Below are 27938 nucleotides of genomic sequence, written 5' to 3'. Positions count from 1 at the left end.
CATTATTAAACTCACAAGTTTAATAATATAAGAATAAAATTGGGTTTTCAATGTATAATATTTTACCCCAAATTTCAAAGTGAGACATATAAAGTTAACACAAATATATAAACTGATTTGTCAACTCTTAAAATTAATTTGATATTACATATCTGCAGTTTTTAATGAAATAATTTTAATAAATTTCTTTTTGTTAAACAAGACTGACCCAAAATTAGAAAATACTTATAACAAAAGAAGGGAGGGAGGGAGGAAAGGAGGGAGGTATCTGAAAAGATATTTTCTCTTTCCTCCCTCCAATATTTTGAGGGAGATAGTTAGAAGCTCCAATATTTTGGCCACCTGATGTGAAGAACTGACTCATTGGAAAAGACCCTGATGCTAGGAAAGATTGAGGGCAGGAGGAGACAGGGATGACAGAGGATAAGATGGCTGGATGGCATCACCAACTCAATGGACATGAGTTTGAACAAGCTCTGGGAAGTTGGTGATGGACAGGGAAGTCTGGCATGCTGCAATCCATGGGGTCGCAAAGAGTTGGACACAACTGAGTGACCGAACTGAACTGAACTGGACTTGTAGCCTGCCAGGCTCCTCTGTCCATAGACTTCTGTAATATATCCAGAATTATATTAGACACTTTAGATTAAAGGATAAATATCACACAATCAGGACTCTCAAGGTGTTCATAGTCTAGTGGTAGGTATCTATGAAGAAACCTACAGGAAAGAAAAACAAACAGGCAAATGGCAAGGTCCCTTTGGTACAATCCCATAAAACTCAAGACCAACTCCAGATAGGTGACAACTTACAGAGACCCAGGTTTGATTCAGGAAAATTAATCCAAGACACAGGAAAATTGGAAGCAGCACTAGGAAAAAACAGTTTCTAGCAGACTTACTTGGGCACAGGGCACTGTTCTCTCACGCCTGAAACACACACTTCACTATATTACCAGGATAATGGGAGGCGGGGTAAGCTACAGTGACACTTTGACCCTGGGATGTTAAGCCAGTGACTGATTTCCTGTCAGGCTTTTGGTTCCTTTTGCTTCAGGGCAAAGGTAAGACTAAAGACCCCCTGGACCTAATTAAACTTAAAAGCTTTTGTACAACAAAGGAAACTATAAGCAAGGTGAAAAGACAGCCCTCAGAATGGGAGAAAATAATAGCAAACGAAGCAACAGACAAAGGATTAATCTCAAAAATATACAAGCAACTCCTGCAGCTCAATTCCAGAAAAATAAATGACCCAATCAAAAAATGTGCCAAAGAACTAAACAGACATTTCTCCAAGGAAGACATACAGATGGCTAAAAAACACATGAAAAGATGCTCAACATCACTCATTATCAGAGAAATGCAAATCAAAACCACAATGAGGTACCATTACACACCAGTCAGGATGGCTGCTATCCAAAAGTCTACAAAAAATAAATGCTGGAGAGGGTGTGGAGAAAAGGGAACCCTCTTACACTGTTGGTGGGAATGCAAACTAGTACAGCCTCTATGGAAAACAGTGTGGAGATTTCTTTAAAAACTGGAAATAGAACTGCCATATGACCCAGCAATCCCACTTCTGGGCATACACACAGAGGAAACCAGATCTGAAAGAGACACGTGCACCCCAATGTTCATCGCAGCACTGTTTATCATAGCCAGGACATGGAAGCAACCCAGATGCCCATCAGCAGACGAATGGATAAGGAAGCTGTGGTACATATACACCATGGAATATTACTCAGCCGTTAAAAAGAATTCATTTGAATCAGTTCTAATGAGATGGATGAAACTGGAGCCCATTATACAGAGTGAAGTAAACCAGAAAGATAAAGACCATTACAGTATACTAACACATATATATGGAATTTAGAAAGATGGTAACGATAACCCTATATGCAAAACAGAAAAAGAGACACAGAGGTATATAACAGACTTTTGGACTCTATGGGAGAAGGCGAGGGTGGGATGTTTCAAGAGAACAGCATCGAAACATGTATATTATCTAGGGTGATGCAGATCACCAGCCCAGGTTGGATGCATGAGACAAGTGCTCCAGCCTGGTACACTGGGAAGACCCAGAGGGATCGGGTGGAGAGGCAGGTGGAAGGGGGGACCAGGATGGGGAATACATGTAAATCCATTAAAAAAAAAAAAAAAGAATATTGGGTCATTAAGTTTAGGATGGGTGTGGAAAAGATGAAGCAGGAAAGGTTCTGATGGGTCAGATTCTAGAGAGTCTAATATACCTTGTGTGGAATTTCAATTTTTGTCCTGGGGAGAGGTGATGGAGGGCCATTACTTTAGGACTGTGAAATGATCAAACATGCCTGTTGGTAGTAGCATATCTGCAGTACTGTGAAAAATAAGTTAAGAGATGATTTAGGCCTTATGCAAAGAGACCTTTTAGTGTATACGTAGTTCTAATCCATACTAGACATGAGGAGTGCTGAATTATATCTGTGACAGTGGTGGTATAGAAAGGTAGATACTATCAGGATCAATAGTAATGACCAACTTCATTTGCTTGAGCAGAGACCTGTAAAAGAGTGTCAAGGATGACTCCAGATTCTCCACTTGTGCAGCCAAGTGGATAAAGGTGATGATAAATAAAACCTCAACTATAGAAAATTATATATGAACAAAACTAGTGTAATCTGCAAATCAAAAGTTGGATTAGGACAATGAGATCCTTTGTTCTATTATATGCAAAAAAAAATTTTGATTGAGGCTACATCTAGGTTTAAATGCACATTATTTACTAGTGAATAACTGAGTAGATTATTTAATTTCTATAAAGTTAGTCTTAGCCAAATTGAGTTGTTTATAATTCATCTTGTTTCAGAGAAGATTTAAAGTAGTTTATAAAACTACATACATTTTAACAAAACAAAGTATGTATAGAAAATAATGACAAGAAAGAAGAATAAAGATATGAAAAACAAAATTAATTCACAAATGCATAATTTATGATTCCATAGTCTTACGTAAGAAGTGGGCTCATTCTCAGTTTTGAGATTCCAAGCTACCCTTCCTACCTTAAAAAAAAACTAAGATCATGGCGTTCAGTCCCTTCACTTCATAGCAAATAGAAGGGGAAAAGGTGGAAGTAGTGACAGATTTCTTCTTCTTAGGCTCTACAGATGCTAACTGCAGTCATGAACTTAGAAAATTATTGCTTCTTGGTAGGAAAGCTGAAACAAACCTAGACTGTGTGTTAAAAAGCAAAGACAGCACTTGGCCAACAAAGGTCCATATGGTCAAGGCTATGGTCTTTCCAGTAGTCATGTATGGATGTGAGAGCTGGACAGTAAAGAAAGCAGAGCGCTGAAGAATTAATGTTTTCAAACTGTGGTGCTGGAGAATACTCTTGCGAGTCCCTTGGAAAGCAAGGAAATCAAACCAGTCAACCTTAGAGGAAACCAACCCTGAAACACCAAGGTATATCAGAAGGATGGATGCTGAAGCTGAAGTGCCAATACTTTGGTCACCTGATGTGAACAGTTAACTCATTGGAAAAGACCCTGATGCTAGGAAAGATTGAAGGAAGAAAGAGAAGGGGGCAACAGATGATGAGATGGTTGGATAGTATTACCAATTCAGTGTACATGAACTTGGGCAAATTCCAGTAAATGGTGAGGGACAGGGAAGCCTGGAGTGCTTTAGTCCATGGGGTCACAAAGAGTTGGTCATGACTTGCTGACTGAACAACAACAAGCTGTCTACCCATATGGGGAACTCAGTGAGTTTCATGACTTTGTCTACTGTTAGCTAGTGACACTCAGAAAAACTTCTTCATCAGGTACTCATAATGCAGATACTTCATAAAATAGTGATCAGCATGAGACATAACATCCTTGGACTTCATATGACTTCATATGTCAAGTTTTTCAATGCCAGTCAGCACTACAATAGCTAAACACAAATAAGCAAAAGCACATCTATGTGGGGTCAAAATAATAAACTAGATAAAGAGCTATCTCAGGGTCTGGATGATTCCAAGGAAAAATTTTTAGCATATCTAAAGGAATGAAAAGACTACATGTTTATTCCTCCCTACATGAGGAAATTCCTCATAAACAGACCTCACCTCAAGTTACTCAAGGATACCTTCAAGCCAACTTCCCATCCCTGAGGGATTCTTGATGGTTGACTGGACTTCTGGTCTGCCAGCAGCCATTCTCAAGGTTCTTCAGCCTTAGTACATACGAAAACCCAGTTTTCAGAAATACAAGATGTAGCATAAAACCACACTAAATAGGACCAACTGGAGGAAAGTCTAGACTCATGAAAGTTCTCAATATTCAAAAGATATTCCATTCCTTTAACATAATATAAACAATTAGCTAAAAATATTACCATTAGAATTCTTCAAAGGCTTGTTTTAGTAAGTTATTTCTAATTAATATACTTTTCTACCATTTAATGCTGCCAAAAACTTAAAAATGGCTTGTTTGCCAAATGGTTTAAATAGGTTACATGCCTATCTTGATCCATATAAACTTATATATAGTCAATTAATTTGCTTATCCATCATACTTAAGGCATTGATTGATTCAGAATCAGGTAAAGAGAATTTACAGGGGTTAAAACATAACCAGTCTTGACCTTAGAATTTGGCATGTGAACCACATGTCTTTTTGTCTTTGGGTTGTGTCTATAGATTACTAAATAAAGTTTGTGTGTGAGCAGTATAATAATTATTCAATGCAGAATTTCTATTGTATGTATTTAATGTAAGTCTTTCTTAAGGACTAAGAAGGACAAGAGAAGGGGTGAATTCCAGTGTTATTCTTTTTTTTAATTTAAATTTATTTATTTTTAATTGGAGGATAATTGCTTTACACTATTGCATTGGTTTCTGCCATATATCAACATGAATCAGCCATAGGTATATGCAACACTATTCTTTATAACTTCAAGTCTGTCCTACCTTACACAACTAAGATATCCCTGGACAGGTTTATTTATGAACAAAGATCTTTTTTAAATAACATAATGCTTCTTTTTTAGTCATAGATATTCTTTCACTACAGTAAAGGTGTTAAAGCAGCAGAATCAAAGACATTGCCATGGAAAAAGGATGTGATAACATTTTTGTGCAACCAAACAAAGTAAGTGAGAATAAGAGTATGAGAACAGTGGATAAAAAGAAAAAAGAACTTAATTCAAAGTGAAAAATACTGTTAATACCAGAACTTGTGAAGTATGAATGTTCATTAAGTAGCTTTTATAGTTTTTTCTAATTTTATGATTTATGATACTCTTAAACTAACACTAACAAAATGTATATAGGCTAACTTCAAAATGACTTTTGAATTTTTTTGTAGGGCAAGCCTAGAGTGATAATACACTTTTAATAAACTTTTAATGTCAATTTAAAAATATTACTCTTATCTCTGGATTTGGACAGTCAAACACAATCCAATGAACTGCAAAATGTACATAAAGAACCTGTCCTTCAAATTTTTTAAATACATAAATTGTAAATTGCTTCTTATAAAACTGGATTTAAAATGTTTCATCCTTTCACTCAACAAGCACTTAGGACAGTCCTGATTTAGTTCAGAGTATTCCTTGTCAGATAATGTACACATTGACAGTAGGACTGTTAAGGGTGCAGCTTTCCCCTGAAGTCCTAATGGCCAAAAGAGGCCACAGAAAAGATGGCTGGGAGGCCACCTAGCCTTTCTCATTAAAGAGCTAGAGCTTAACAAATCATCCTGTTCTTGATTATTTCTTTCAAAAAACTGTCAGATGCAGAATAGGAATCAGCAATATAAAATTGTGGTTCCCCAACTGAATCAAGGATTTTTTTTACCATAACTTTAATGTCCCTCTAATGTCATGGGCCCAATGGGAAACAATGCAAGTTTATAAAAATAGTAAAATACAAGGGGAACCAACAGAAGGCAGGACAGGGAGGTGGGGAGAGAAAGCAAAGACAAAAAGAAAAGAACCTGTCTTTATTTGAATTTAACTTTTAAACAGTTGTGCCTCATCTAAACGTAGAAAAATGAGATAGGTTAAACAGATTCTTTCAGAAGGAGCTTGCTAGCTTCTTTCTGAAAGAGTGAAAAAATGATGGGGCTATCCCAGGATTTCTTGACACTCAGTCAGCACTGTTGACAATTTGAACCAAATAATTCTTTGTTGTGAGGACTGTCCTGGGCATTACAAAATGTTTAGCATCATCCCTGGTCTCTACCCACCAGAAACCATTAGCATCACCCCAGTCATGACAATCAAAAATGTCTTCAAGACACTGCAAAATTGCTTCTGGTCAAGAACAACCGGGCTTGCCCCTACACAAAATATTTTAAACTTTTCCTTAGTTCCTTCTGAGCTTTCCAGCTGACAGAATGGACTGCTACAGTCAGCAACATGATGACTGGCAAACTTTCTTCTCATGGCAACTTTCTCCTAATGTGGTATATTTTATTAAATATGTCATCAGGAAATCCATTTCTATTTCTCATCTAATACTATATTTAATATTTTTAAAGATAATCTGTTTACAGAAATAAAAGACAAAAAAGAAACTTCCTTATAACTAAGTAATATAAAGTCATTGTACATTAATTCCCTCCTTATGGCCCCAAGAAATTGTCTTAGAAAACAGCCAAAATTTAAAATAGTGAAAGAAAGGACTTCCTTGGTGGTCCAGTGGTTAAGAATCTGCCTGCCAATGCAGGGGACACGGTTCCATCCCTGCTCTGGGAAGATTCCACATGCAGTGGGGCATCTAAACTCATGTACCCTAAAGCCCATGCTCTGCAACAAGAGAAGCCACTGCAATGAGAAGCCTAAGCACCGCAACTGGAGGGGGGCCCCCAAGCGCGCAATTAGAGAAAAGCCCAAGTGCAACAACAAAGACCCAGTGCAGCCAAAAATAAACAAATCCATTAAAAAAAAAAAAAAAAAACTGTACAGTTCAATGGTTTAAAAAAATAGTGAAAGAGAAGTTAAAGACCACCTCACAAAGCAAATGATAACAAAAAACAAGGAGTGAAACCTGCCATCATTTCTCCCATCTTAAAAAAGTTTTCTTTTTTCTTGATGACTACTGCTCCCAGCCACCATTTCTTTGCTCCCTTTGCCACAAAACCCCTCAAAAGAATTGACTCTGATGTCTCCAGTTCTTCTCCTCCCATTCTCTGTTGACCTATTCCAACTGCCCTTGTCAAGGTCTTCAGTAACCTTCACAGTAATAAATGCCATGGTCACTTCTCAACCCTCATGTTACTTCATCAGCAGCATTTGACACAGTCAATTATTCTTTTCCATTTTGATACACTTTCTCCCTTGGCTCTGGGACCCCTCACACTCTTGACTTTCCCCTTACTCACCAGTTGCTCTTTCTGAATCTTCTTTACCAGTTTCCACTCCATTTCCCTCCCCACTTAATAATGCAGTAACCTTGGGCTTTGATCATGTCTCTCAGCCTACACTCACTTGCCAGGAAGTTATTCAGCCTAAGGTCTAAAACACCACCTAGGTGCCAATGTCTCCCAAATTCACATCATCAGCCCAGCCTCTCCCCCAGACTCCAGATTCATGTGTTTGACCTCCTCATTGTCATCTCCACTTGAATATCAAATGAACACGTCAACTCAAATGTGTCCAAAACAGATCTCCTTAAAAAAAAAAAAAAAACTGAAATCCTTTCTCACTAAACTTGCCCCATCCACAATCTTCCAATACCAGCTGATGATGACTCCATCCTATAGTAGCTCAGGTCACAAACTACAGAATCATCCCTGACTCATAGCTATCTCTCACACAGCCTGTTAGTTCTGGAAACCATATTAGCTCCACCCTCAAAATATATTCTGTGTCTTTCTATTTCTCAGGTCCTCCACTGCTACCACCCTGATAATTGCCACCATTATTCCTCAACTGAAATATTGCAAGACTCTTTACTGGTCTTCTAGCTTCTCTCTTGCCCCAAGAGGATATTTTCAACATGGTAGCCACAGCAATTCTTTTCAAATCCTCAGTCAGAGCCTATTATTCCTTTGTTCAAAACCTTCAATGATGCCCCATTTCACTGAGGATTAAAGTTGAAGTCTTTAAAATTGCCTACAGGGCCAGACGTGATCTAGTCCTCCCTCACTTTTCTGCCCCCTTTCCTATTTCTATTCTCTTTACTAATTTCACTTACTCTCCGTTCTGTTTATCAAGCATGCCAGGATACTCTCACCAGTGGGTGTTTGCACTGGCTTTTCTCTTTCTGAAACATTCTTCCTCCTCCATAAAAACTACTTCGTCTCCTTCAATATTATGTTTCCAATTAAGTCTACCAACCTAGATAGCATATTAAAAAGCAGAGACATTACTTTGCCAACAAAGGTCCGTCTGGTCAAGGCTATGGTTTTTCCAGTGGTCAAGTATGGATGTGAAAATTGGATTGTGAAGAAAGCTGAGTGCTTTGAAGTGCTGTGAAGAATTGATGCTTTTGAATTGTGGTGTTGGAGAAGACTCTTGAGAGTCCCTTGGACAGCAAGGAGATCCAACCAGTCCATCCTAAAGGAGATCAGCCCTGGGTGTTCACTGGAAGGGCTGATGCTGAAGCTGAAACTCCAATACTTTGGCCACCTCATGCGAAGAGTTGACTTATTGGAAAAGACCCTGATGCTGGGAGGGATTGTGGGCAGAAGGGGATGACAGGATGAACTGGCTGGATGGCATCACTGACTCGATGGGCATGAGTTTGAGTAAACTCCGGGAGTTGGTGATGGACAGGGAGGCCTGGCGTGCTGCGATTCATGGGGTCTCAAAGAGTCGGACACGACTGAGTGATTGAACTGAACTGAACTGAACCATCCTATTAACAGCTCACCCTCCCCCATCAGGCCATCACCAGCCCTCCAAATCCTCCATATCATGCTCTATTTTTTTCCTCATAGTACACTTTAGTTTTTAATCTCAACAGTTTATTCATGGTCTGTCTTCCCTACCTAAAGGCTCCATCCCAAATACACTTATAGCACAGAGTAAGTCTTCAGTTAATATTTGTCAAGTGAATGAAGAAATGAGTGAGGGGCTGAAATAAAGCAGACTAGTATTCTACACTGAAGTAGAAGGAATCGCAGTCTTCTTCATGTTTACTTCATCCTCTTTCTCACTCTCCTTGTTATACATCAAGGGACTAGTTGGGCTGGGAGGGGGCAGGGACTCCTTGGTAGGGAGAAGTAGATAAATATAGCTGGAGAAGCGTTTATTGGGAGATTTTAGGTTTTAGGGACTTTTTGTCTTTTCAGTTTGGAGGGCTGTTGGAGGACTTGGGGGGCATTTGTAGTCTATCACTCTCATTTTTTCTTTGGTGGGGCTTTTATTTGGAAGGTACCTGCCAAACCAAGTGAACTACAGAGGGCAGAAATGAGGACCAACCGAAGAAGTGGAAGAGAAGGAATCAAGCTGCTAAAAGGAATTTAAGGGAAACAGGGAAAAGAGAACTTCAGGTTTTCAGCCCAGCTCTCTGAAGTAATAAAAAGAACTAAGATTCAGGGCCAATGCCAAGACTAGTAATGAAGATTGTGAATTCAGTGTTCCTTTTATTCCCAGGAGCCTGGAAGGAGCATCTAGCTTAAAGGAAACCCTGGAGTAATTATATAAAAAAGAAAATTAATCTTTTATATATAAAAGATATGTAAATATAAAGATTAATAATGATATATTAATCTTTTACATATAAAAATTATATAAATAAGTAAATTATTGTAGTGAAAGGTTTTAAAAATATATATGCTTTTTCACACATACACGGTCTCCCCTCCTATTTACACACCAATAAGAGGGTCCCTACCTCCCAAGATAAAGGTACAAAAGAAATGACCCACAGATATATTATCCAATGTTGTGTAACAAATATTACTGACTCAGCACAACAGTAACCATTTACCATCTCTCACTGTTTCTGCTATATTGGAATCCAAAAGTAGGCTGGTTGGGTAGACCTAGGTAAGGATTTCTCATGACGTTCAGTTAGATGTTGGCTAAGGCTATAGACACCTGAAGGCTTAACCGGGCTAGAGGGTCTGTTTCTGAGGTAGATCGCGCACAAGGTGGGCAAGCTGGAGCTGGCTCTTAGCAGGAGGCCCCAGTTCTTCCCCACACGGCCTCTCCACCAGAATCCTGAGTGCTTCCACAACTTGGCAGCTGGTCTTCCCCAAAGTAAGCAATAAATAAGAGAACACCAGATATACAAGAACAAGACAGAAGCCACCAAGTCTTTATGTACAACATAGCCTTCCACCATACTCTACAGGTCACACAGGTCAGCCCCAATTCAGTGTGGGACGGGAGTATGTAAGGGTGTGAACACCAGTAGGCAAAAAACACTGAGGCCATCTTAAAGCCTAGCTACCACAGCAGACAAATGGTTTCCACATGAATGGCAAAATGATGTGAATCTACCTCAGAGGTGACCCACATGCATCTTTTCCAACTTATACCACGTCAAAAAATGAGAATATTTGTTCACTTTGTCTGGCCTCCCTATCTCTAGAGAAGCCCTAAAACCTCTGTACAATATCACTTTAGCATTTGTGAGCAGTTAGCCTACTTTGTTAGCAAGGTATTTCTAATTTTAAAAGTGGATCACAAACAATAAAGTTGTGATACTTCTGAGGAAAGTGTATCATCCTCTTGATTCAGCATGAAAAAGCAAAATTGATCTCCCTTTCTATGTTAGACTTGAGAGATCTTGAGGAAAATGAACAGGTATTAAAATACTGAATATAACTCAGCTATTAAAAAGAACACACTTGAATCAGTTCTAATGAGATGGATGAAACTGGAGCCTATTATAAAGAGTGAAGTAAGTCAGAAAGAAAAACACCAATACTGTGTAATAACGTATATATATGGAATTTAGAAAAATGGTCATGATTACCCTATATGCAAGACAGCAAAAGAGACACAGATATAAAGAACAGACTTTTGGACTCAGTGGAAGAAGGCGAGGGTGGGATGATTTGAGAGAATAGCATTGACATATGTATATTACCAGATGTGAAATAGATCACCAGTCCAAGTTTGATGCATGAAATAGGGCACTCAAAGCCAGTGAACGGGGACAACCCTGAGGGATGGGCTGGCGAAGGAGGTGGGAGGGGTTTCAGGATAAAGAACACATGTACACCCATGGCTGATTCATATCAGTATATGGCAGAAACCACTACAACATTGTAATTAGCCTCCAATTAAAATTAATTAATTAATTTTAAAAAAACACTGAACATAGTCAAAGGAGAGTGTGTCATATGGCTTGGTTATGCCTTTATCTACAGTACATAATTTATTCTTAGACCCCAAGGAAGTACCTAATATCCTTGTATCTCAATTTCCTTATATGTAAAATGCAGACATGATCACACTCGCATGTACAGAGTGATATCTGAATTTATACTGGGAACTGAGCTCTAGCTTAAATATATATCAAGATATGCCTATATACATCTCTCTCTCTAGATATATGCTCATATATATGTCTATAGAGACATATCCTGACTTATCTATAATATGCAATTACAAATAATACACTTGACCAAATTCCTTATCTAGACTATTCATATTTGACAACATTACTCACCTCTTACTATAGCTTTCCTCCACTAGCTCTATCAACACTGAGCCTTTCTTTTAACTCTAACCTACTATGACTCTCAATGCTATGAAAAAAAATCTGATGTCATAAACACATTGTGTTATGTGACCACTGAGGACCAAATCTGTTCTTAGTTACATAATCCCTGAGTCCTACCAGCCCTGCCAGCCTCAAGAGTCCATCGGAGCACAAAGGAAACAGCAAGAGGGGACTAAAGAATGTCCTGAAGCTACAAAAATTCTTATCATAGTTTTCATTATTAATTGCTAGCAAAAGAGCAGACAGGTGAAGGTGGGAGAGGCAGTGGAGGGCTCTAAGATTATGATTTACACATCTTCTAAATATCACGGCACCTTCAAGAATAAATCCTTATGGGGCAGAAAATCATCCAACAGACCCAATCTCCTGCCCTCTTCCCCACTGCCAACATCTCCACAGCAAGATAGAGACCCAAGAGTATAATTTCCCTGCTAATTAGATGTCAAGCAGATACCTCCAACAAATAGCAGTTTTGATCACTACTTTTTTTATGCTATTTTCATCTGTGAGGTTTGTAATCCATAAGAGCTACCTAATAATAAGTAAAATCAAAGAGCTTTTTAAAAAGCCTGTGTGCTTTTATTGTTATAAATGCTTCACAAGTAAAAAGTGGTCAAAAGAATAAAGATACCCTGATTTGAACTTCCTTTGTGCTTGAATTAGAGTGTTTCTCTTGGCACACTCTCACATCAGGCTTCTGCTTCTCTTGGCAAAATCACGAACTGGCTGATGTTGTCTCAGAGGCTTTCTCATGTCGCCTTTCCAAGCATCACTCTTCTTTCACGGACTCCTTCCCGTTACCTAGGAGCCTCTTGTGTTGCCTTCCACATTCCGCCTCCTGCACAGTAATGTTCTAGGCCCTTCTACCATTACAATATGCTTTTCCTAAGACTTACTTGCTTTGAAAGGATTGTTGGGGGGTGGGGAATGGGGATGATGACTAACCTTTACCCAAATGTTGAATTAGAAATAGTCCTCATTCTCTTTAGAACTGTTTCCTTAAGCAGAGATTCCTAGAAATGCTATCAACATCTCAGCCCCAACTAATGCAGTAAGAGGGCTCTCAGCAGGAGGCCTCAGCTCCTTGATTATAACTACACCTTTTAGAAAAGTGAAGTTCATTGGATAAGGACTTTACTTGGCCTAGAGTGTTGATGTAGGAAAGCTGCTCTCCCTGAAACCATCCTCAAGGATGAGAATAAAGCTCTAAACATCTAATGAGCATCCAGTAGGCTTCTCCCTGCTCTTAAACTAAAATCTAACTCCTATTTTGGGTCCAAAAAGCCTGGCCTCTCCCTACCCATCTCTACCTAACATACTGTAGTCCAGCCAAACTGGCAGTTCTGTATGTGAACGTGCCAAGCCACAGTCTCATTCCTCCTGCCTAAGGCTTGCAGTGCCATGCTCCAGCTCTTGGCAGGTAAATTACTCATCCTTTGGTTCCCAGCTCAAATGTCACAATCTAAAGTAACCTCACACACACACAAAATAAAATAAAGTAACCCCACAATCACTTTCCAGAATATGTCCTATCTTATTTTCATGATATTAATCATTGTAAAACTTTATATTCATGTATTTGTTTACCTTGTCTTTCCAAGCCTCCCTCTCAATATACCCTTCATTGAGTATCATGTTTATCAGTGCATCCCTAGTCTTGCACAGAACCTCGTACATATTCAGTAGTCAATAAAATTGCTGAATGAATGCATAAATAGATGAATCCAAGCATAACTTAACCTTTAAATGTGAGTAAGATCCTTATTGTACTAATAATACTGGGGGAGGAGGGTTAGTATCACTATAATCGATGTAACTAACCTATGTTTATAAGACTTTTATTAAAATGGACTATAGCATATCTTTTCATTAAAATATTATAAATATTAGATTGACACATATTCTTTTATAAAAGTCATTTTATAAAATGTCTTTTAATGAGTGCCAGAAATGAAAGCTAGTATCTTCTGTCAATATTAAAAGAGTGTTTCCCTCCGGCCAATTTCTAGCTTTCTAGATGTGTAGTGTCTGTTGCAAGGACTATAGAAGCCAATGAGCAATTTGCCTGTCACATGCTCTAACAAATCATCTTTCCCTGCACACAGGGTAGCTAAGCAGAGAAAACTGCTCTGAATAGAGGATAACCAACACAAGCGGGATGTTGCTAAACCTATAGTTTATTATTCACAAAGTTCACCCCAGCCTGCCAAAAAACTAAACTGGAAACAAAAGTGCCCTAGCATTTAGCAGTTTGGTTTTCTACCACGCAGTCCCAGTTTAAGTTGGTTGTAGCTTAGAAGCAGATGTCTGGGAGCAGTTCAGCAAGCCAGCAGTCCCATGCTTTTGTAGAGCGCTCCTCTTAAAAGGCAACATTGAGGCAAATTAATGGATTCCAACTTCCTGGGCTTGCCTTTGAACTATCACAATTAACTGTGCTTTGCTAAAGGGAAACTCCAAGGATTTTCTCAAAGGTTTCTTTCCTTCTAAGAAAAAAATGGCAATCTGGTTTAAGAAAAAGAAAGACAGAAACTCAGCATTAGTAGAGAGAGAAAAAAACACACAAATGAGTAAGAATTAAATAACATAACTTTTAAGGAAAACATGTAGAATGAGAAAACCTTATTTTTAGAGAACTACAATAAACTTTCTTGAGACATTTCCTAGGAAAGCATGGTTATTAAATCCTCCAAAAGAATTATTAACATTTAAATGACAAAACTCTATTAATTGCTGCTCTTCAATTAGTTCACTATCTAGTTAAATTTAAAATGCAATCCTATCTCGGCTTACAAATCAAAAACTTCTTTGTGTTTGGGATGGGTAGTAATGAGATACGTTTCATCAAACTGTTATACTAGTTCACTTATTAATTTGGCCTCAATTGTATCTTTTTGCATGTCCACCAAGATAATTTCAGGGTAAGATTGTCTCCAGCTAGCATGTATTGTAAAACTGGAAAAAATTTTCCACTCTTCATGGATCATTTACAATCTGCAAGGTTTGGGGTGGGTATGAGATGTATTTCTGCCAATGGATAGCCGTTCAGCAGTGCTGAAAACCAATCCTTCTGTTTCATTCATGGTGCGATATGGTTCCACAAAAAGGAGCGAACCAAAAGTGCAGCTAATGCACCCTGTCAATCTGGGTTTAGACTAATTCTTTGAAATTATCATAAGAAAATTGTTTGTAGATGAATATATGAATACATTCTCTCACTCTTTCTTTAGTCGTCTACCACTGTAAACATGTACTAATTCATTGGGAGAGAAAAAATCAAGTTTAAGGCCTTTTCTATTTTACAGCTGTATTATTTTAAAGGAAATGCATTGCACTAAAATTACATATCTATTATAGTTTGGAGCAGAAAAGAGAAAATCCTGGGTTTTTCGTACAACATCTTCTAAAAGATTAAGGCTCATGGTTTGAAACCCTTTCCAATAAGTGATTTGAGTACTCCGCGGCAATTAAAAGGCAAGCTGAAGCACTAAGATAAAGTTGTGTCCCCCTAGTGACCTCTAGAGTAGAGCTAAGCTCCCACAAGCAAGACTTGGGGGAAAAAAGAAAGCAGCAAGCCAAACCCTGGCGCGCTGCTGCAAACCAAACCTATATTTTCTTCGCATCTCAGAGTGTGGTCCTGTTTTATTAAACCCCAAGGCACGATAAATCTGCGCCTCCCGGGCTATCAGGCCCATTGGGTTGAAATCCAACTTCAAACGCCACTGCTTCCTCCTTCCCACCAAGCTCCGGTGCAGTTTCCCCCGGCACAGGCTTCCTCACCGCGCATGGTGCCGAACTGGTTTCCACCTCTCTGCAGTGCTGCAAGACCACCCCTCCGCCACCGCTAGCTCCCCAGCGCGAGAGTCGAAGCGCTAGGCAGCCGGCCAGCGGCGACCTCTGCTAGTCCGCGCTGCGGCCGCGGGCGGCGCGTGCACCAGCTCCCTGCGCGCATCGCGGCGCTGGGCGAGTCCTGGACACCCCGCTCCTGCTGGACGCCGCCTACGAGGCTCCCTCCAGAGTCCAGCTCCCGACCACGCCGCGATGCCTGAAGTCACCCCAGCAACAAGCTCATCCTTATCCTCCCTGCCAGCGCTTCTCCCCTCTGAACTTTCCAACTTTAGAAGAAGCCCTGGTTCCAAAGGAGCAACAGGGGCCCGCCTCAACAAAGGGAGTCACTGGCCCCCTCGGCAGGTCGGGAAGAGGGGGAAAGTCTGCAGGGACCCGACCCGTAGCAAATCCCCTTGACCATGGGGGAAAAGGAGAGCCAGACAGTCCCTATCTCCTCTTGAGGCTGGAGGTTGGGAAAATGGATGCAGAACTTGTCACCCTGGGATGAAGGGACGGAGGGAGGTTGGGAGGAGAGAGTAGTAGAGAGACACCTCGAAAAACTCTGTCTCTGTCTCTGTCTCTGTCTGTCTGTCTCTCTCTCTCTCTCTCTCTCTCTCTCACACACACACACACACACACACACACACACACACACACACAGCCTGATTCCGAAATAAGACCCGAGGAGCAGAGTCGCTTCTGTCCCCACTACCCTGAGGGGGTAAGGTGCAACAGATACCCAAGCTCTCGGAGTGGGAAAGGGGTGGGGTGAGAACAAGAGTCTCCAGGTTTCCCCGGGTTACAAAAAGGGGACAAACTCCAATCGGAGTCTCCCCGGAGGGAAAGGAAGATGCAGCAGTTCTCCCCACCTTCCGGAGAAGGAAAACTCTTCCCCAGCAGGCAGCCTTCCACTTGACCAAGCCCGGATGTAAACAGGCTAGCCGTGGGGGCGGTCGGCGGGTGGGAGGTGGGATGGAGCGAGGTGAGAATGGAGCGTTAACTCACCCTTGATGCTGGAGGGCTTTCTCTTCTTGGCCATCTCCTGTCCCCTCCCCTCCCCCAGACCCCCGGAGCGTTTCCTCCTGCTGTCACCCAGCTCCTGGAGCGGGCACCGTGGAGGGCTTCCAGGCGAGCTCTCGCCGCGGCTCTCAGCTCAGCGAGCTCTTTGTTGCTGTGATGGCATCTGCGAGGCGGCGGCGGCGGCCCGGCTGCGCGCTCGGCTCTGCTCGGCTCGGCTGGGGCGGGCGCCGCCGCCCCTCTGCTCTCCGCCGCGCGGAGCTGGTGAAGCTCGCGCTCGCTCTGCTGCGGCCGCTCAGACTGCGGCGGCGGCTGTGGATGCTGCTGCTGCTGCTGCTGCTGCTGCTGGAAGGGGCAGCGCGGGGTCCCCCGAGTGCCCGCCCAGCGCTGACCTCCCCCTTTCCCACACCCTCCCTCCCCCTCTCCCCCACCCCAGGGTGTCCCGTCTGAGCCGCCAGCTCCAATCCAACCAGTGACGGCGCTGTCGTCCAGCCACCGCTGCTGGGGAAGGCGACGGTGGCGGCGGCAGGGGACTGCTGGAGGAAGTGGGGGTCCCGCGGCCATCTGCGACTCGGGAGGAGAAAGCCAGACGGTCCCACTCTGATGGAGCTCGCATCCTGCCTGCCTCGGCGCCTCGGAAGCTAACACCCCCACCCCAGGTGGCAGGGCGCGACGTCGGCGGCGGGGTAGGCCCACGAAAGGCACCAGTCTCCGTACGCCAACAAGAACTCCGGCCAACTGCAGGCGTATTGGCACCTGCACTTGCGACCGGGCCGCTCCGCAAAAAGCTGGTCTCGGGCACAGAGCCCGAATTCCAAGCGGGCGATGAGCCCCGGGACGCGCGGATGCCTCTGCCCCTGCGGAACCGAGAAGGGAAGCGGGCCACTGGGTAGTGAGTGGTAGAGAGGAGAGAAATTAAGTTCCAGAGGCAGCCCAGGGACAGACAACTGGAAGAATGACCTAGTTCAGGCCCTAAACTTATAGCGAAAACGCAGGACATGTCCCTTAGGGCTGTGGAAAAAGAGGAAAGAAAGCACGCTCTCAGAAACTGGAGGAGTTGGGAGGCGGAGGAGTGATTTCCTGACCTCCAGGAGAAACTTTGTTCCAGTGGTCCAGTTCTTTCTGGCTCTGATTGTGAATTTGATAAGTTTTCATTACCCGGAAGGAGCTGTCCTACTCTAGCGTGCTGATCAGAAAGGGAATCTCACCGGTGTGTCGGGGCAGCAAGGTTGTGCAAAAGTCTGACTGATCTGAGAATGTAAAGGTAACCAACTTATTGTTGTTCAGTGGCTCAGTCGTATCCGATTCTTTGCGACCCCTTGGCCTGCAGCACGCCAGGCTTCCTTGTCCTTCACTATCTCCCAGAGTTTACTCAAACCTATGTCCATGAAGTCGCTGATGCTGTCTATCTCATCATTTGCCTCCCTCTTTTCCTTTTGCCTTCAATCCTGCCCAGCATCAGGGTCTTTTCCAATGAGTTGTCCAAAGTGTTGAAGGTGGCCAAAGTATCGGGGCTTCAGCATCAGTCCTTCCAATGAATATTCAGGGTTGATTTCCTTTAGGATTGGTAGCCTAGCTTTAAAGGAATGGTGGAAGGGGTAGAGTAGGGAGGAGATTACCAGTATGCATGCGGGAAGATGCCAATTTATTCATTTCTTTGCAGAAACTGGGATTTCCTGAAAACCCACGTTCTAATTCACAGAGATCTTATCAGCAGTTCCCTCTATGTCCCCAAGCTAATCTGATTATCTAAACATCCAGTGATTCAATTCAGTACCACTAGTCAGAAATTGCCCCAGCATTGACGTGGTGCCACTGTATGAACACTAGAGTCCAATATACACACTGCTATGTTTAAAATGGATAACCAACAAGAACCTACTGTATAGCACATGGAACTCTGCTCATTGTTATGTGGCAGCCTGGACGGAAGAGGGGTTGGGAGAGAATGGATACAATATGTATGACCTGAAAATATCACAGTATTGACAATCGGCTATACCCCAATATAAAATAAAAAGTTTGAAGGAAAAAAAAAAAAAAGAACAGTGGAGTCCAAACATCTGGTCTTGAATTCTAACCCTGCAACATCATAGCTTTGAGAATGTGCACAAGTCATTTAATCCCGCTGTGCTGCTTCCTGGTTTGAAAATATCATCTCAAAGATTCCTTCCAGTTCTAATAAATATCCTGAGATTTTTTAGTCACAAAATAATCAGATTTTTTTGCACTCTTTCTAAATTTAACTTTATACAATGTTTTATATTGAGGTAAGTAGTCTCAAGAAAATATGAAATACCCAATTCCTCTCACAACAAAGGTGTGCAATGGAATTAAAAAACAAAATAGCAAGCTTATTTTACTTAGCAACATAGGCCCTTTCTCTGTTGTATAGTTTGAAATGAGACGCAATCAAAATTTCTTCTTCCAGAAAGCCATCTTTGATTTAATTCCAAACTACTTTTCAGAATCTTAAGATGTGTAAATATTAGATGTGGAAACATTCTTTATGTGTTCATAATTTATCACTAAATACTAATTATTGCCTATATTAAGATAATGTCTGACAGTTCATTCATTACTTTCACATACTTTGTTTCATTTGATGCTGACCACAAACTTGGGAGTTCAGGAGGCAGGCCCTGTCTTCCATGTTTTATAGATGAGGACATGAGGTTCCTGGGGGTACAATTATTTGTAGAAAGCTTCCAGGACTTCTGTGAAGCTCTTCTAATGTAACATCAGCCTCATTGCATGACACCAGCTGCCTATGAAATAGTATAGCTCTGTTTCAGAGCAGGACTTGTTCCTTCTATTTATTCTTTCCATGATGCCATTACTATTAGCAGAGGGAACTCAAGATTTTAGTGGAAAAACTGTCTATTTTTTGTACATGGCTTCCCTGTGGCTCAGATAGCAAGGAATTTGCCTGCAATGTGGGAGACCTGGGTTCAGTTCCTGATTCGGGAAGATCCCTTGGAGAAGGGAATGGCAACACACTCCAGCATTCTTGCCCCAAAAACTCCATAGACGGGAAGGCTATAGTCCATGGGGTCACAGAGCAGGAAACAACTGAGCGACTCACACTTTCACTTTCATGATTAACTTGTAGAACTTCAAAGTATTTTTGCATGCATTTTCTTAGCTGAAGGTCACAACTATTACAGAAGACTATGAAAAGAGATTTGTTGAGCCCAACAGAACAGATGAGTGAACAGACCCAGAGACATTACAGTCACAGGTACTCAGGTCCTGGGTAGCTCACAGTGCATGCTTTTGTTTAAGGATTGCAAATAGAGCATTTGTAGGGATTGAAAAAGCAAGAGAGTTCCTGAAAAACATCTACTTCTGCTTGATTGACTATGCCAAAGCCTTTGACTGTGTGGACCATAACAAACTGGAAAATTCTGAAAGAGATGGGAATACCAGACCACCTGACCTGCCTCTTGAGAAACCTGTATGCAGGTCAGGAAGCAACAGTTAGAACTGGACATGGAACAACAGACTGGTTCCAAATAGGAAAAGGAATACATCAAGGCTGTATATTGTCACCCTGCTTATTTAACTTATATGCAGAGTACATCATGAGAAACACTAGGCTGGATGAAGCACAAGCTGGAATCAAGATTGCCAGGAGAAATATCAATAACCTCAGATATGAAGATGACACCACCCTTATGGCAGAAAGTGAAGAAGAACTAAAGAGCCTCTTAATGAAAGTGAGAGAGGAGAGTAAAAAAGTTGGCTTAAAATTCAACATTCAGAAAACTAAGATCATGGCATCTAATCCCATCACTTCATGGCAAATAGATGGGGAAACAGTGAAAACAGTGACAGACTATTTTGGGGGCTCCAAAATCACTGCAGATGGTGACTGCAGCCATGAAATTAAAAGACGCTTACTCCTTGGAAGAAAAGTTATGACCAACCTAGATAGCATATTAAAGAGCAGAGACATTACTTTGCCAACAAAGGTCCATCTAGTCAAAGCTGTGGTTTTTTCAGTAGTCATGTACGGATGTGAGAGTTGGACTATAAAGAAAGCTGAGTGCCAAAGAATTGATGCTTTTGAACTGTGGTGTTGGAGAAGACTCTTGAGAGTCCCTTGGACTGTAAGGAGATCCAACCAGTCCATCCTAAAGGAAATCAGTCCTGAATATTCACTGGAAGGACAGATGCTGAAGCTGAAACTCCAATACATTGGCCACCTGATGCGAAGAACTGACTCATTTGAAAAGACCCTGAGCTGGGAAAGATTGAAGGCAGGAGGAGAAGGAATTGACAGAGGATGAGATGGTTGGATGGCATCACCGACTCAATGGACATGAGTTTGAGTAAACTCTGGGAGTGGTGATGGACAGGGAGGCCTGGAGTGCTACAGCCCATGGGGACACAAATAGTTAGACACGATTGAGCGACTGAACTGAATTGAGGGATCAAGATTAGTAAAGCAAGACACATGACACAAGCAGTATACATATGTAAAAAAGTGTTAGTCACCAGATGCCAGAATCTTTGAAGACCCCATGGACTGTAGCCTACTAGTCCTCTATCCATGAAATTCTCCAGGCAGGAATACTAGAGTGTGTTACCATTCCCTTCTCCAGGGTATCTTCCTGACCCAGGGTTCAAACCCAGGTCTGCTGCACTATAGGCAGGTTCTTTGCCATCTGAGCCACCAGGGAAGCCCCATACATATGTAGGCTACACTTAAGTGAGAGGTAAGGACTTCAGGAAGTTGAGAGCACATGTACCACTACACAGCTGCAAGTTGGCTTATGGGAATGGAAACCTTGGATATGAGGATTCTCATTTTTCAAGAAGATTCAGGATCTGGATTCCCAGATAAAATATTCTTTTAGTGTTGGTTAACATGAAACAAAGCAAAACAATGCAGGCTTAACAGAACACAACTGTCAGTAATATACAGCTAGTGGGCTGTGTATATCTGTATCCATTTTCACATCCCGTCAAGTTTTTTTTTTTGGCTGTTCTGGGTCTTCACTGCTGTGTGTGCTTTTCTCTAGTTGTGACCAGGGTGGGCTACTCTCTAGTGCTATATGTGGGCTTCTCTTATAGCCAAGGATGGGCTCTAGGACGTGTGGGCTTCAGTAGTTGCAGCTCCCAGGCTCTAGAGCACAGGCTCAGTAGTCGTGGTTCACGGGCTTAGTTGCTCTATGGCTTGTGGGATCTTCCCCGACCTGGGATCCAGTCTGGGTCTCCTGCATTGGTAAGTGGATTCTTCACTACTGACCTGCCAGGGAAGCCCTCAATTGAGTTTTATCACCAAAGAGTAGGTACTGAACCAAATCCTTGGAACTACTCTAATTCTGTTGATGTCTATATACCCTTCGAATTAGAGGTTATCAAGGCTTTAGGTCCACTTAATCATGATTTCTAAAGATAGATTGCAGAGATTGGTGTTTTTACATTTCTGGCTGTTCCTAGAGCCATCAGTGAGAATGACCACAGTAAATCACAAATTTTAATTCATATGTAATTCTGCTGGGTATGAGGAAATCCCTACATTTTATTTGATGATGATAATGAAGTATTGATGGTGACAAGGACAAAATTGGCCTAATATCTATTTCCCTTCATAGGAAGGTTCTAAATGAATCCCTTCAAAAAGTAGTCACAGTGCCACAGTGGTAACTTTAGTTATATGTAGTGTAATAATTCTATTTAGATTATTCTAGCCCTGTCAAGCTGCCTATAGAGTAAAAGATAATCAAAATGGTGGAAAGGAATACATGTTCCTCGTGTGGAAATATCAAGTGAGCCCAACAGGGAAAATGAATCTGTCATACAAATTATACTAAAACCAAAGTTAAAATGTCATTCATACTACAAAAAGCATGATTGTCATTAACTGTATGTTACTGCCACTGCAGTAAAAAGGTTGAAAATATAACCTTCAGAAGATTATTTTTGGCTGAAATATTTTATATTGAATATCTATCCATAAATTGGACTTCCCAGGTGGCTCAGTAGTAAAGAATTTGCCTGTTAATACAGGAGATGCAGGTTGGGCTCTCTGTAGTGCCCTAAAAAGAGTTCCCTGGAGAAGGAATTCCCACTTCACTATTCTTGCCTGGATAATCCCATGGACAGAGGAACCTGGAGGACTAAGTCCATAGGGTCGCACAGAGTCGGACACAACTGAAGTGACTTAGCATGCAGTTTAGGGAAAGTGAAAAGGAGGGAAAAAAGCCCCACTGATTTTAACCATTTTAATACCAAAGACTATCAAAAGAATTCAAACTTGCCCTATTACTGAAAAAAAAAAAAAAAACTAGCATTTTTAAATTTTACATACAAAAAAAAAAAATCACAGTACTCACTTTAGCTAAGGTTTTAAGGGAAACGGCAATTATGTGACTAGAGCTAAAGAAAGGTAAAAAGAGAAAAGATGGCAGGAAGAGAGATAGTCCAACTAGTGCACTAAAAAGAATTCGTATAGCACTTATATACTCAAAATCATCCTGTGAAGGAGTGGAGAAACTGAGGCTGGCTTCCTACCCCATCTCACACAACATGATGTATACGTGAGACCTTAAGTTATACATCTTCCCTTTCTCTCTGATCATTATAATAGATACAGATATTCATTACAATAATATTTCACCTCAATTTAGTTGGAGGGTCCTGGAATGAGAGTTTATAGAATCTTTCCTCATTCTATTTCTTCCATTGATGACCCTGACCTTAAGAAATGTGATTTCACTTTAGCATGTTTGAATTGCACAGAAAGACATGAAATTCAGAGACAGCATTTAGGGACTTAAATGTCAACTCTAGGTTTCTGAGATAGAACCCTCTCAAGAAGATTCCTTAACACTTTACTACTTTCAGAGCAAAACTCTTCTGCAGAGATACCTGCCTACCTGTGATACAGCTGACACTACTAGCAATTGAATTGCCTACCTGTGATACAGCTGACACTACTAGCAATTGAATCTATGAGAAAGAAAATTTAATTTTACTAAGTTCAATTTCCCAATTGTCACCTAACTCTAGGACTATCTCCTTCTAAAAGGGAGTTAATTAACATGGAGCTTTATTGTACCCACAATGATGTGTATGCTTAAGAGAGTTCAACTCCACAGAAGCCCACAGGAAACAAAAGAAGGCATTTGGAAAAGCCAAGAAATCCTCAAACTAGGTCTCTGCTCAAATTATCCAGAAGTTCCTCTGGGGGAAATAGCACAGACCTGGCCTGAGTAAAGCAGTGTATAGATGGAAGGATAATCAGACATTATATAGAGTCTGCTATGTATGATCTATAGTTAAACTCTCAAGATTTTATGGAATATATATATATATATATATATATATATATATAAACAACTAAAATTGTTTTCCTTAATACTCCAGTTGACCTGCTCAAGGACAGAATATTCAATCTGACCTCTGCTAGCTTCCAAGTAATCAATTTACCCTAAAAATGTTCTCATGTCTGCAGTAACCCCTCCTTTATAATTCTGTTTATAATTTTGTTCCTTTACTCAGTCTACCAATCAACCGACTGACCTCTCCATATACGCATGAGCAATTTGCCTGCAAAATAGATAGCATACAAAATAAAGAAACATTTTAGAGATTTTTTTATAATGGGTCAAATTGTAATTTCCATTGTTTTCTCTTTCTATTTATTTTCTCTGACATGTGTATATGTATTGAGTAATACTACATGCCCATCATGTTCTAGATGATTGGGTATACAATGGAGAAATAAAACAACATGATCTGTGCATGCATGGTATTTACAGTTTTATAGAGGAGATAAAATTAACCTTAAATTCCTCATGAAAATAACACATCCAAAGACCCCAGTAGGAAATTTAGGATTAGAACAGTGGTTTCCAAATTCCAAATTGATAGGCATCAATTAAAAAAAAAGGCTCACCCAATTCCAACCATATTTATTTGGTTATATTTACATTGAGTGTACTATTGTACCAATACATGTATACATGATAAAATACATACAAAATCTTGCAGTTTTAAAAGGTAAGATTTTTGAAACTGGACCACCTTGGTCACTGCCAGACACTATTGCATTAGAACTAAAGGAAGATCAGTGTGGTTGAAGTTTACTGTGCTGTGCTGTGCTTAGTCGCTCAGTCATGTCCAACTCTTTGTGACCCCATGGACTGTAGCCCACCAGGCTCCTCTGTCCATGGGGATTCTCCAGGCAAGAATACTGGAGTGGGTTGCCATGCCCTCCTCCAGGGGATCTTCCCAACCCAGAGATCAAACCCAGGTCTCTCGCATTATAGGCTGATTCTTTACCATCTGAACCGCCAGGGAAGCCTAAGAATACTGGTGTGGGTAGCCCATCCATTCTCCAGGGGATCTTCCTAACACAGGAATTGAACCAGGGTCTCCTGCATTGCAGGCAGATTCTTTATCAGCTGAGCTATCAGGGAAGCCCTGAGGTTTACTACATGGAGATGCTTTTAAGAAGGGGAAGACATGATCTAATTTACCTTTTATAATAAAACTCTGATTCCTTGACTCTTGTATGGGTAATTGGAATAAGTCTAATAAGTTAACTATATGGCTGCTGGGTTGGATGAGAGTTAAAGTTTCACACTAACACTCAGACATGTTCTTGACCCCCTTGTTGGGCCTAGAAGCAGTGTTGCTCTATAGTAATGAACACAACTCACAGTCAGATCTTGGTTTTAAATACCACTGTCCGCAAGACAGAGAGAGGGATCCTTGGAGAAATGACTCCAGGTCTGTAGCAGACGAAGTACTAGGTGACCTGAGAACATCTTGATGTGCCAGAAAGCAAGAAAGTCCTCAAAGACCAATGAGCTCAGGACAAAAGGACAAATGAGTCAGCTTGAAGTGGTTGCCTACTGGTCAAAATTATGAAAATTTGAGTTTCAAAAAATATATATATATATAATAATGATAATGGATTACAATACATTGAATAAAATAAAATTTACGAATCCAGGGGCATGTGACGTTTCTTCAGCCGCATCCGACTCTTTGTATAGACTGTAGCCCACCTGGCTGGTCTGTCCATGGGATTCTCTAAGTAAGAATCCTGGAGTTGGTTGCCGTGCCCTCCTCCAGGGATCTTCCTGACTCAGGGATCTAACCCACATCTCTAACATCTCCTGCATTGGCAGATGAGTTCTTTACCACTAGCATCACCTGGGAAGCCCTATGAATCATCAATTCAGTTCATTTCAGTCTCTCAGTCGTGTCCGACTCTTTGCAACCCCATGAATCGCAGCACGCCAGGCCTCCCTGTCCATCACCAACTCCCGGAGTTTACTCAAACTCATGCCCATCGAGTTGGTGATGCCATCCAGCCATCTCATCCTCTGTCGTCCCCTTCTATGAATCATAGTGGTATCCAAAAGAGAGCATTTTAGGGGTTTTTTTAGAAGCATTGAGCTAGTAAGTGTAGAAGATAGAATTAGAATGAGATGGATGTAACTGGAGCCCATTATACAGAGTGAAGTAAGCCAGAAAGATAAACACCAATACAGTATACTAACCATATATTTGGAATTTAGAAAGATGGTAACAACAACCGTATAAGCAAGACAGAAAAAGAGACACAGATGTATAGAACAGACTTTTGGACTCTATGGGAGAAGGCGAGGGTGGGATGATCTGAGAGAATAGCATTGAAACATGTATATTATCAAGTGTGAAACAGATCGCCAGTCCAGGTTGGATGCATGAGACAAGTGCTCAGGGCTGGTGCACTGGGAAGACCCAGAGGGATGGGATGGGGAGGGAGGCGGGAGGTGGGTACAGGATGGGGAACACATGTAAATCCATGGCTGATTCATGTCAATGTATGGCAAAAACCACTACAATATTGTAAAGTAATTAGCCTCCAACTAATAAAAATAAATAAATAAAAAAGAAAATCATCATTTGGCAAACTTCCCATATAACATCTAAGGACCAACAACGGATGCTAAAGCCTTTGGATAAAAGGTTGTTGAGAACATGATATTCTTATATATTATCCTGTATATTAGTTGTTCACTGAAAAGGGAAAATTGTATCTTTAATGGAGAGTTGGTGTGGCCACCACCTTAGTCAATAATCAAACTTAGCATCACCAATAGCTGAACTATGTGTCATGTGCCTCCTGATGGGAATCAATAAGAAATACACTTCATCTATGTAGTTTACTTGTAAAAAATGTTTAACCTAAATTTAATCATGATGAAACAAGTCAGATAAAATCAAAATGTGCAATTCTATAAGACACTGTCCTGGATTTTTATTTTTTTAAATATAAAAGTCAACATCATGAAAAAAACAGAGGGACTAAAGAGGCATAAATATCAAATGCAACTGGATCCTGGATCAGGGTGGGGAAAGTAGACCACATATAACAGACATTTTGGACAATTAAAAACTTAAATATGGACTGTACATTAGATATTACTCAATTAATGTGATTTTCTTACTTATGTTAATAATATTGGTATATAGGAGAATGTCCTTATTCTTAGGAGATGCATACTGTTATTGTTATATAGGAGATTGTCCTATATAGTATTGTTATATAGTGGTAGCTTATGGTGAATGATGTCAGGTTTGTGATCTCCAAAGAAGATTTAGCTTTGGGACCAGGGACCAGGCTTGATCACGCAAGAGTTTTATTAAAGTAAAAAAGGGAAAGAGGAAGCTTCTGGCATAGACATCAGAAGAGGGACAGAGAGTGTCCCCCTCACTATTCTTAGCAAGGGAGTTATATACTTTTTTAATTGGTTATGACAGTAAATCAAAAGAATGTCTCAAGATTGTAAAAGGTCTTACCAGACCCACTCCCATAATATACATTTTAAGATGATAGGATTATTCAGAAAGTTCTCAAGAAGGAGAAACACATCCTCAAGCAGGAAACATTATTGTTACACAGTCATTGGCACAGAGTTTAAGGAAAAACTTGAGCAACTCATCCTTGAGCAAGTGTTTTGTTGTGCAATCATCAGCTCTGGACTTAAAATGTTTGTCCTTTCCTCCTCCTTGAGAGCCCCAGACCCCTTTGTCCTCCTTGGGGACCCTGGACTTCTTATCAACCTGCCTAAGAACTGACTCTCTCAATAGGAGAATTGTTATATAGGAGAAGTGTATTGTGATATAGGAGAATATCATTAGTATTTTTATAAAGGAGAATGCCATTATTCTTAGGAGATACATACCGAAGTATTAAGTTGAAAATACAAAAATGACTATTTATTAGCAATTTCATAAGGTTAAACTTAATATTTAGAAACAAATGCCATGATATCTGAAACTTGCTTTCAAATGCTTCAGCAGAAACATTAATACATGATAGATAATTAGGTAGGTAGGCAGACAGATCAACTGAGTAAGACAAAACATTAAAAACTGATGAATGCTGGTGAAGAAATAGGGATACCCATTGTAAAAATCTTTCAACCTCTTTGTTG

General features: G+C 40.8%; 1 protein-coding gene and 2 long non-coding RNA genes across 14 annotated transcripts in view; 1 reads left to right on the top strand and 2 right to left on the bottom strand.

Annotated features, from left to right (window-relative positions):
- Positions 1-16614, bottom strand: part of SLC44A5 (solute carrier family 44 member 5) — a 436507-nt gene extending 419893 nt beyond the window's left edge. For 3 of the 11 annotated variants that reach the window (XM_020902934.2, XM_070467906.1, XM_070467911.1), the window contains exons 1-2: positions 11596-11643; positions 4090-4196 (exon numbers count right to left, since the gene is read on the bottom strand). Coding sequence is in view for 2 of the 11 variants with exons in the window: in XM_070467910.1 (XP_070324011.1) it covers positions 16480-16513 (34 nt within the window). In the remaining 9 variants the exon portion in view is untranslated. Of the gene's footprint in view, positions 1-2248; positions 2354-4089; positions 4197-11595; positions 11645-12280; positions 12450-16479 lie in introns of those variants that run through there. The other 8 variants (XM_070467910.1, XM_070467914.1, XM_070467908.1 and 5 more) reach the window with 6 other exon arrangements.
- On the bottom strand, positions 13809-16090 carry LOC139035211 (uncharacterized). Its single transcript, XR_011487819.1, has 2 exons — positions 15427-16090; positions 13809-14151 (listed from the first exon to the last, which is right to left on the bottom strand). It is a non-coding gene; the product is annotated as an uncharacterized lncRNA (long non-coding RNA).
- Positions 16104-17259, top strand: LOC139035212 (uncharacterized). 2 transcript variants are annotated; one of them, XR_011487821.1, is made up of 2 exons: positions 16104-16195; positions 16928-17259. It is a non-coding gene; the product is annotated as an uncharacterized lncRNA (long non-coding RNA). The 2 variants fall into 2 exon arrangements; XR_011487820.1 differs by lacking the exon at positions 16104-16195 and adding an exon at positions 16303-16402.
- Positions 17260-27938: the final 10679 nt, after the last annotated feature.

Source organism: Odocoileus virginianus, chromosome 5 (genome assembly GCF_023699985.2).
Source record: "Odocoileus virginianus isolate 20LAN1187 ecotype Illinois chromosome 5, Ovbor_1.2, whole genome shotgun sequence".
NCBI classification, from domain to species: Eukaryota; Metazoa; Chordata; class Mammalia; order Artiodactyla; family Cervidae; genus Odocoileus; species Odocoileus virginianus.
The sequence above is the reverse complement of the archived record's forward strand: the minus strand, read 5'-3'. Positions and strand labels throughout refer to the sequence as shown.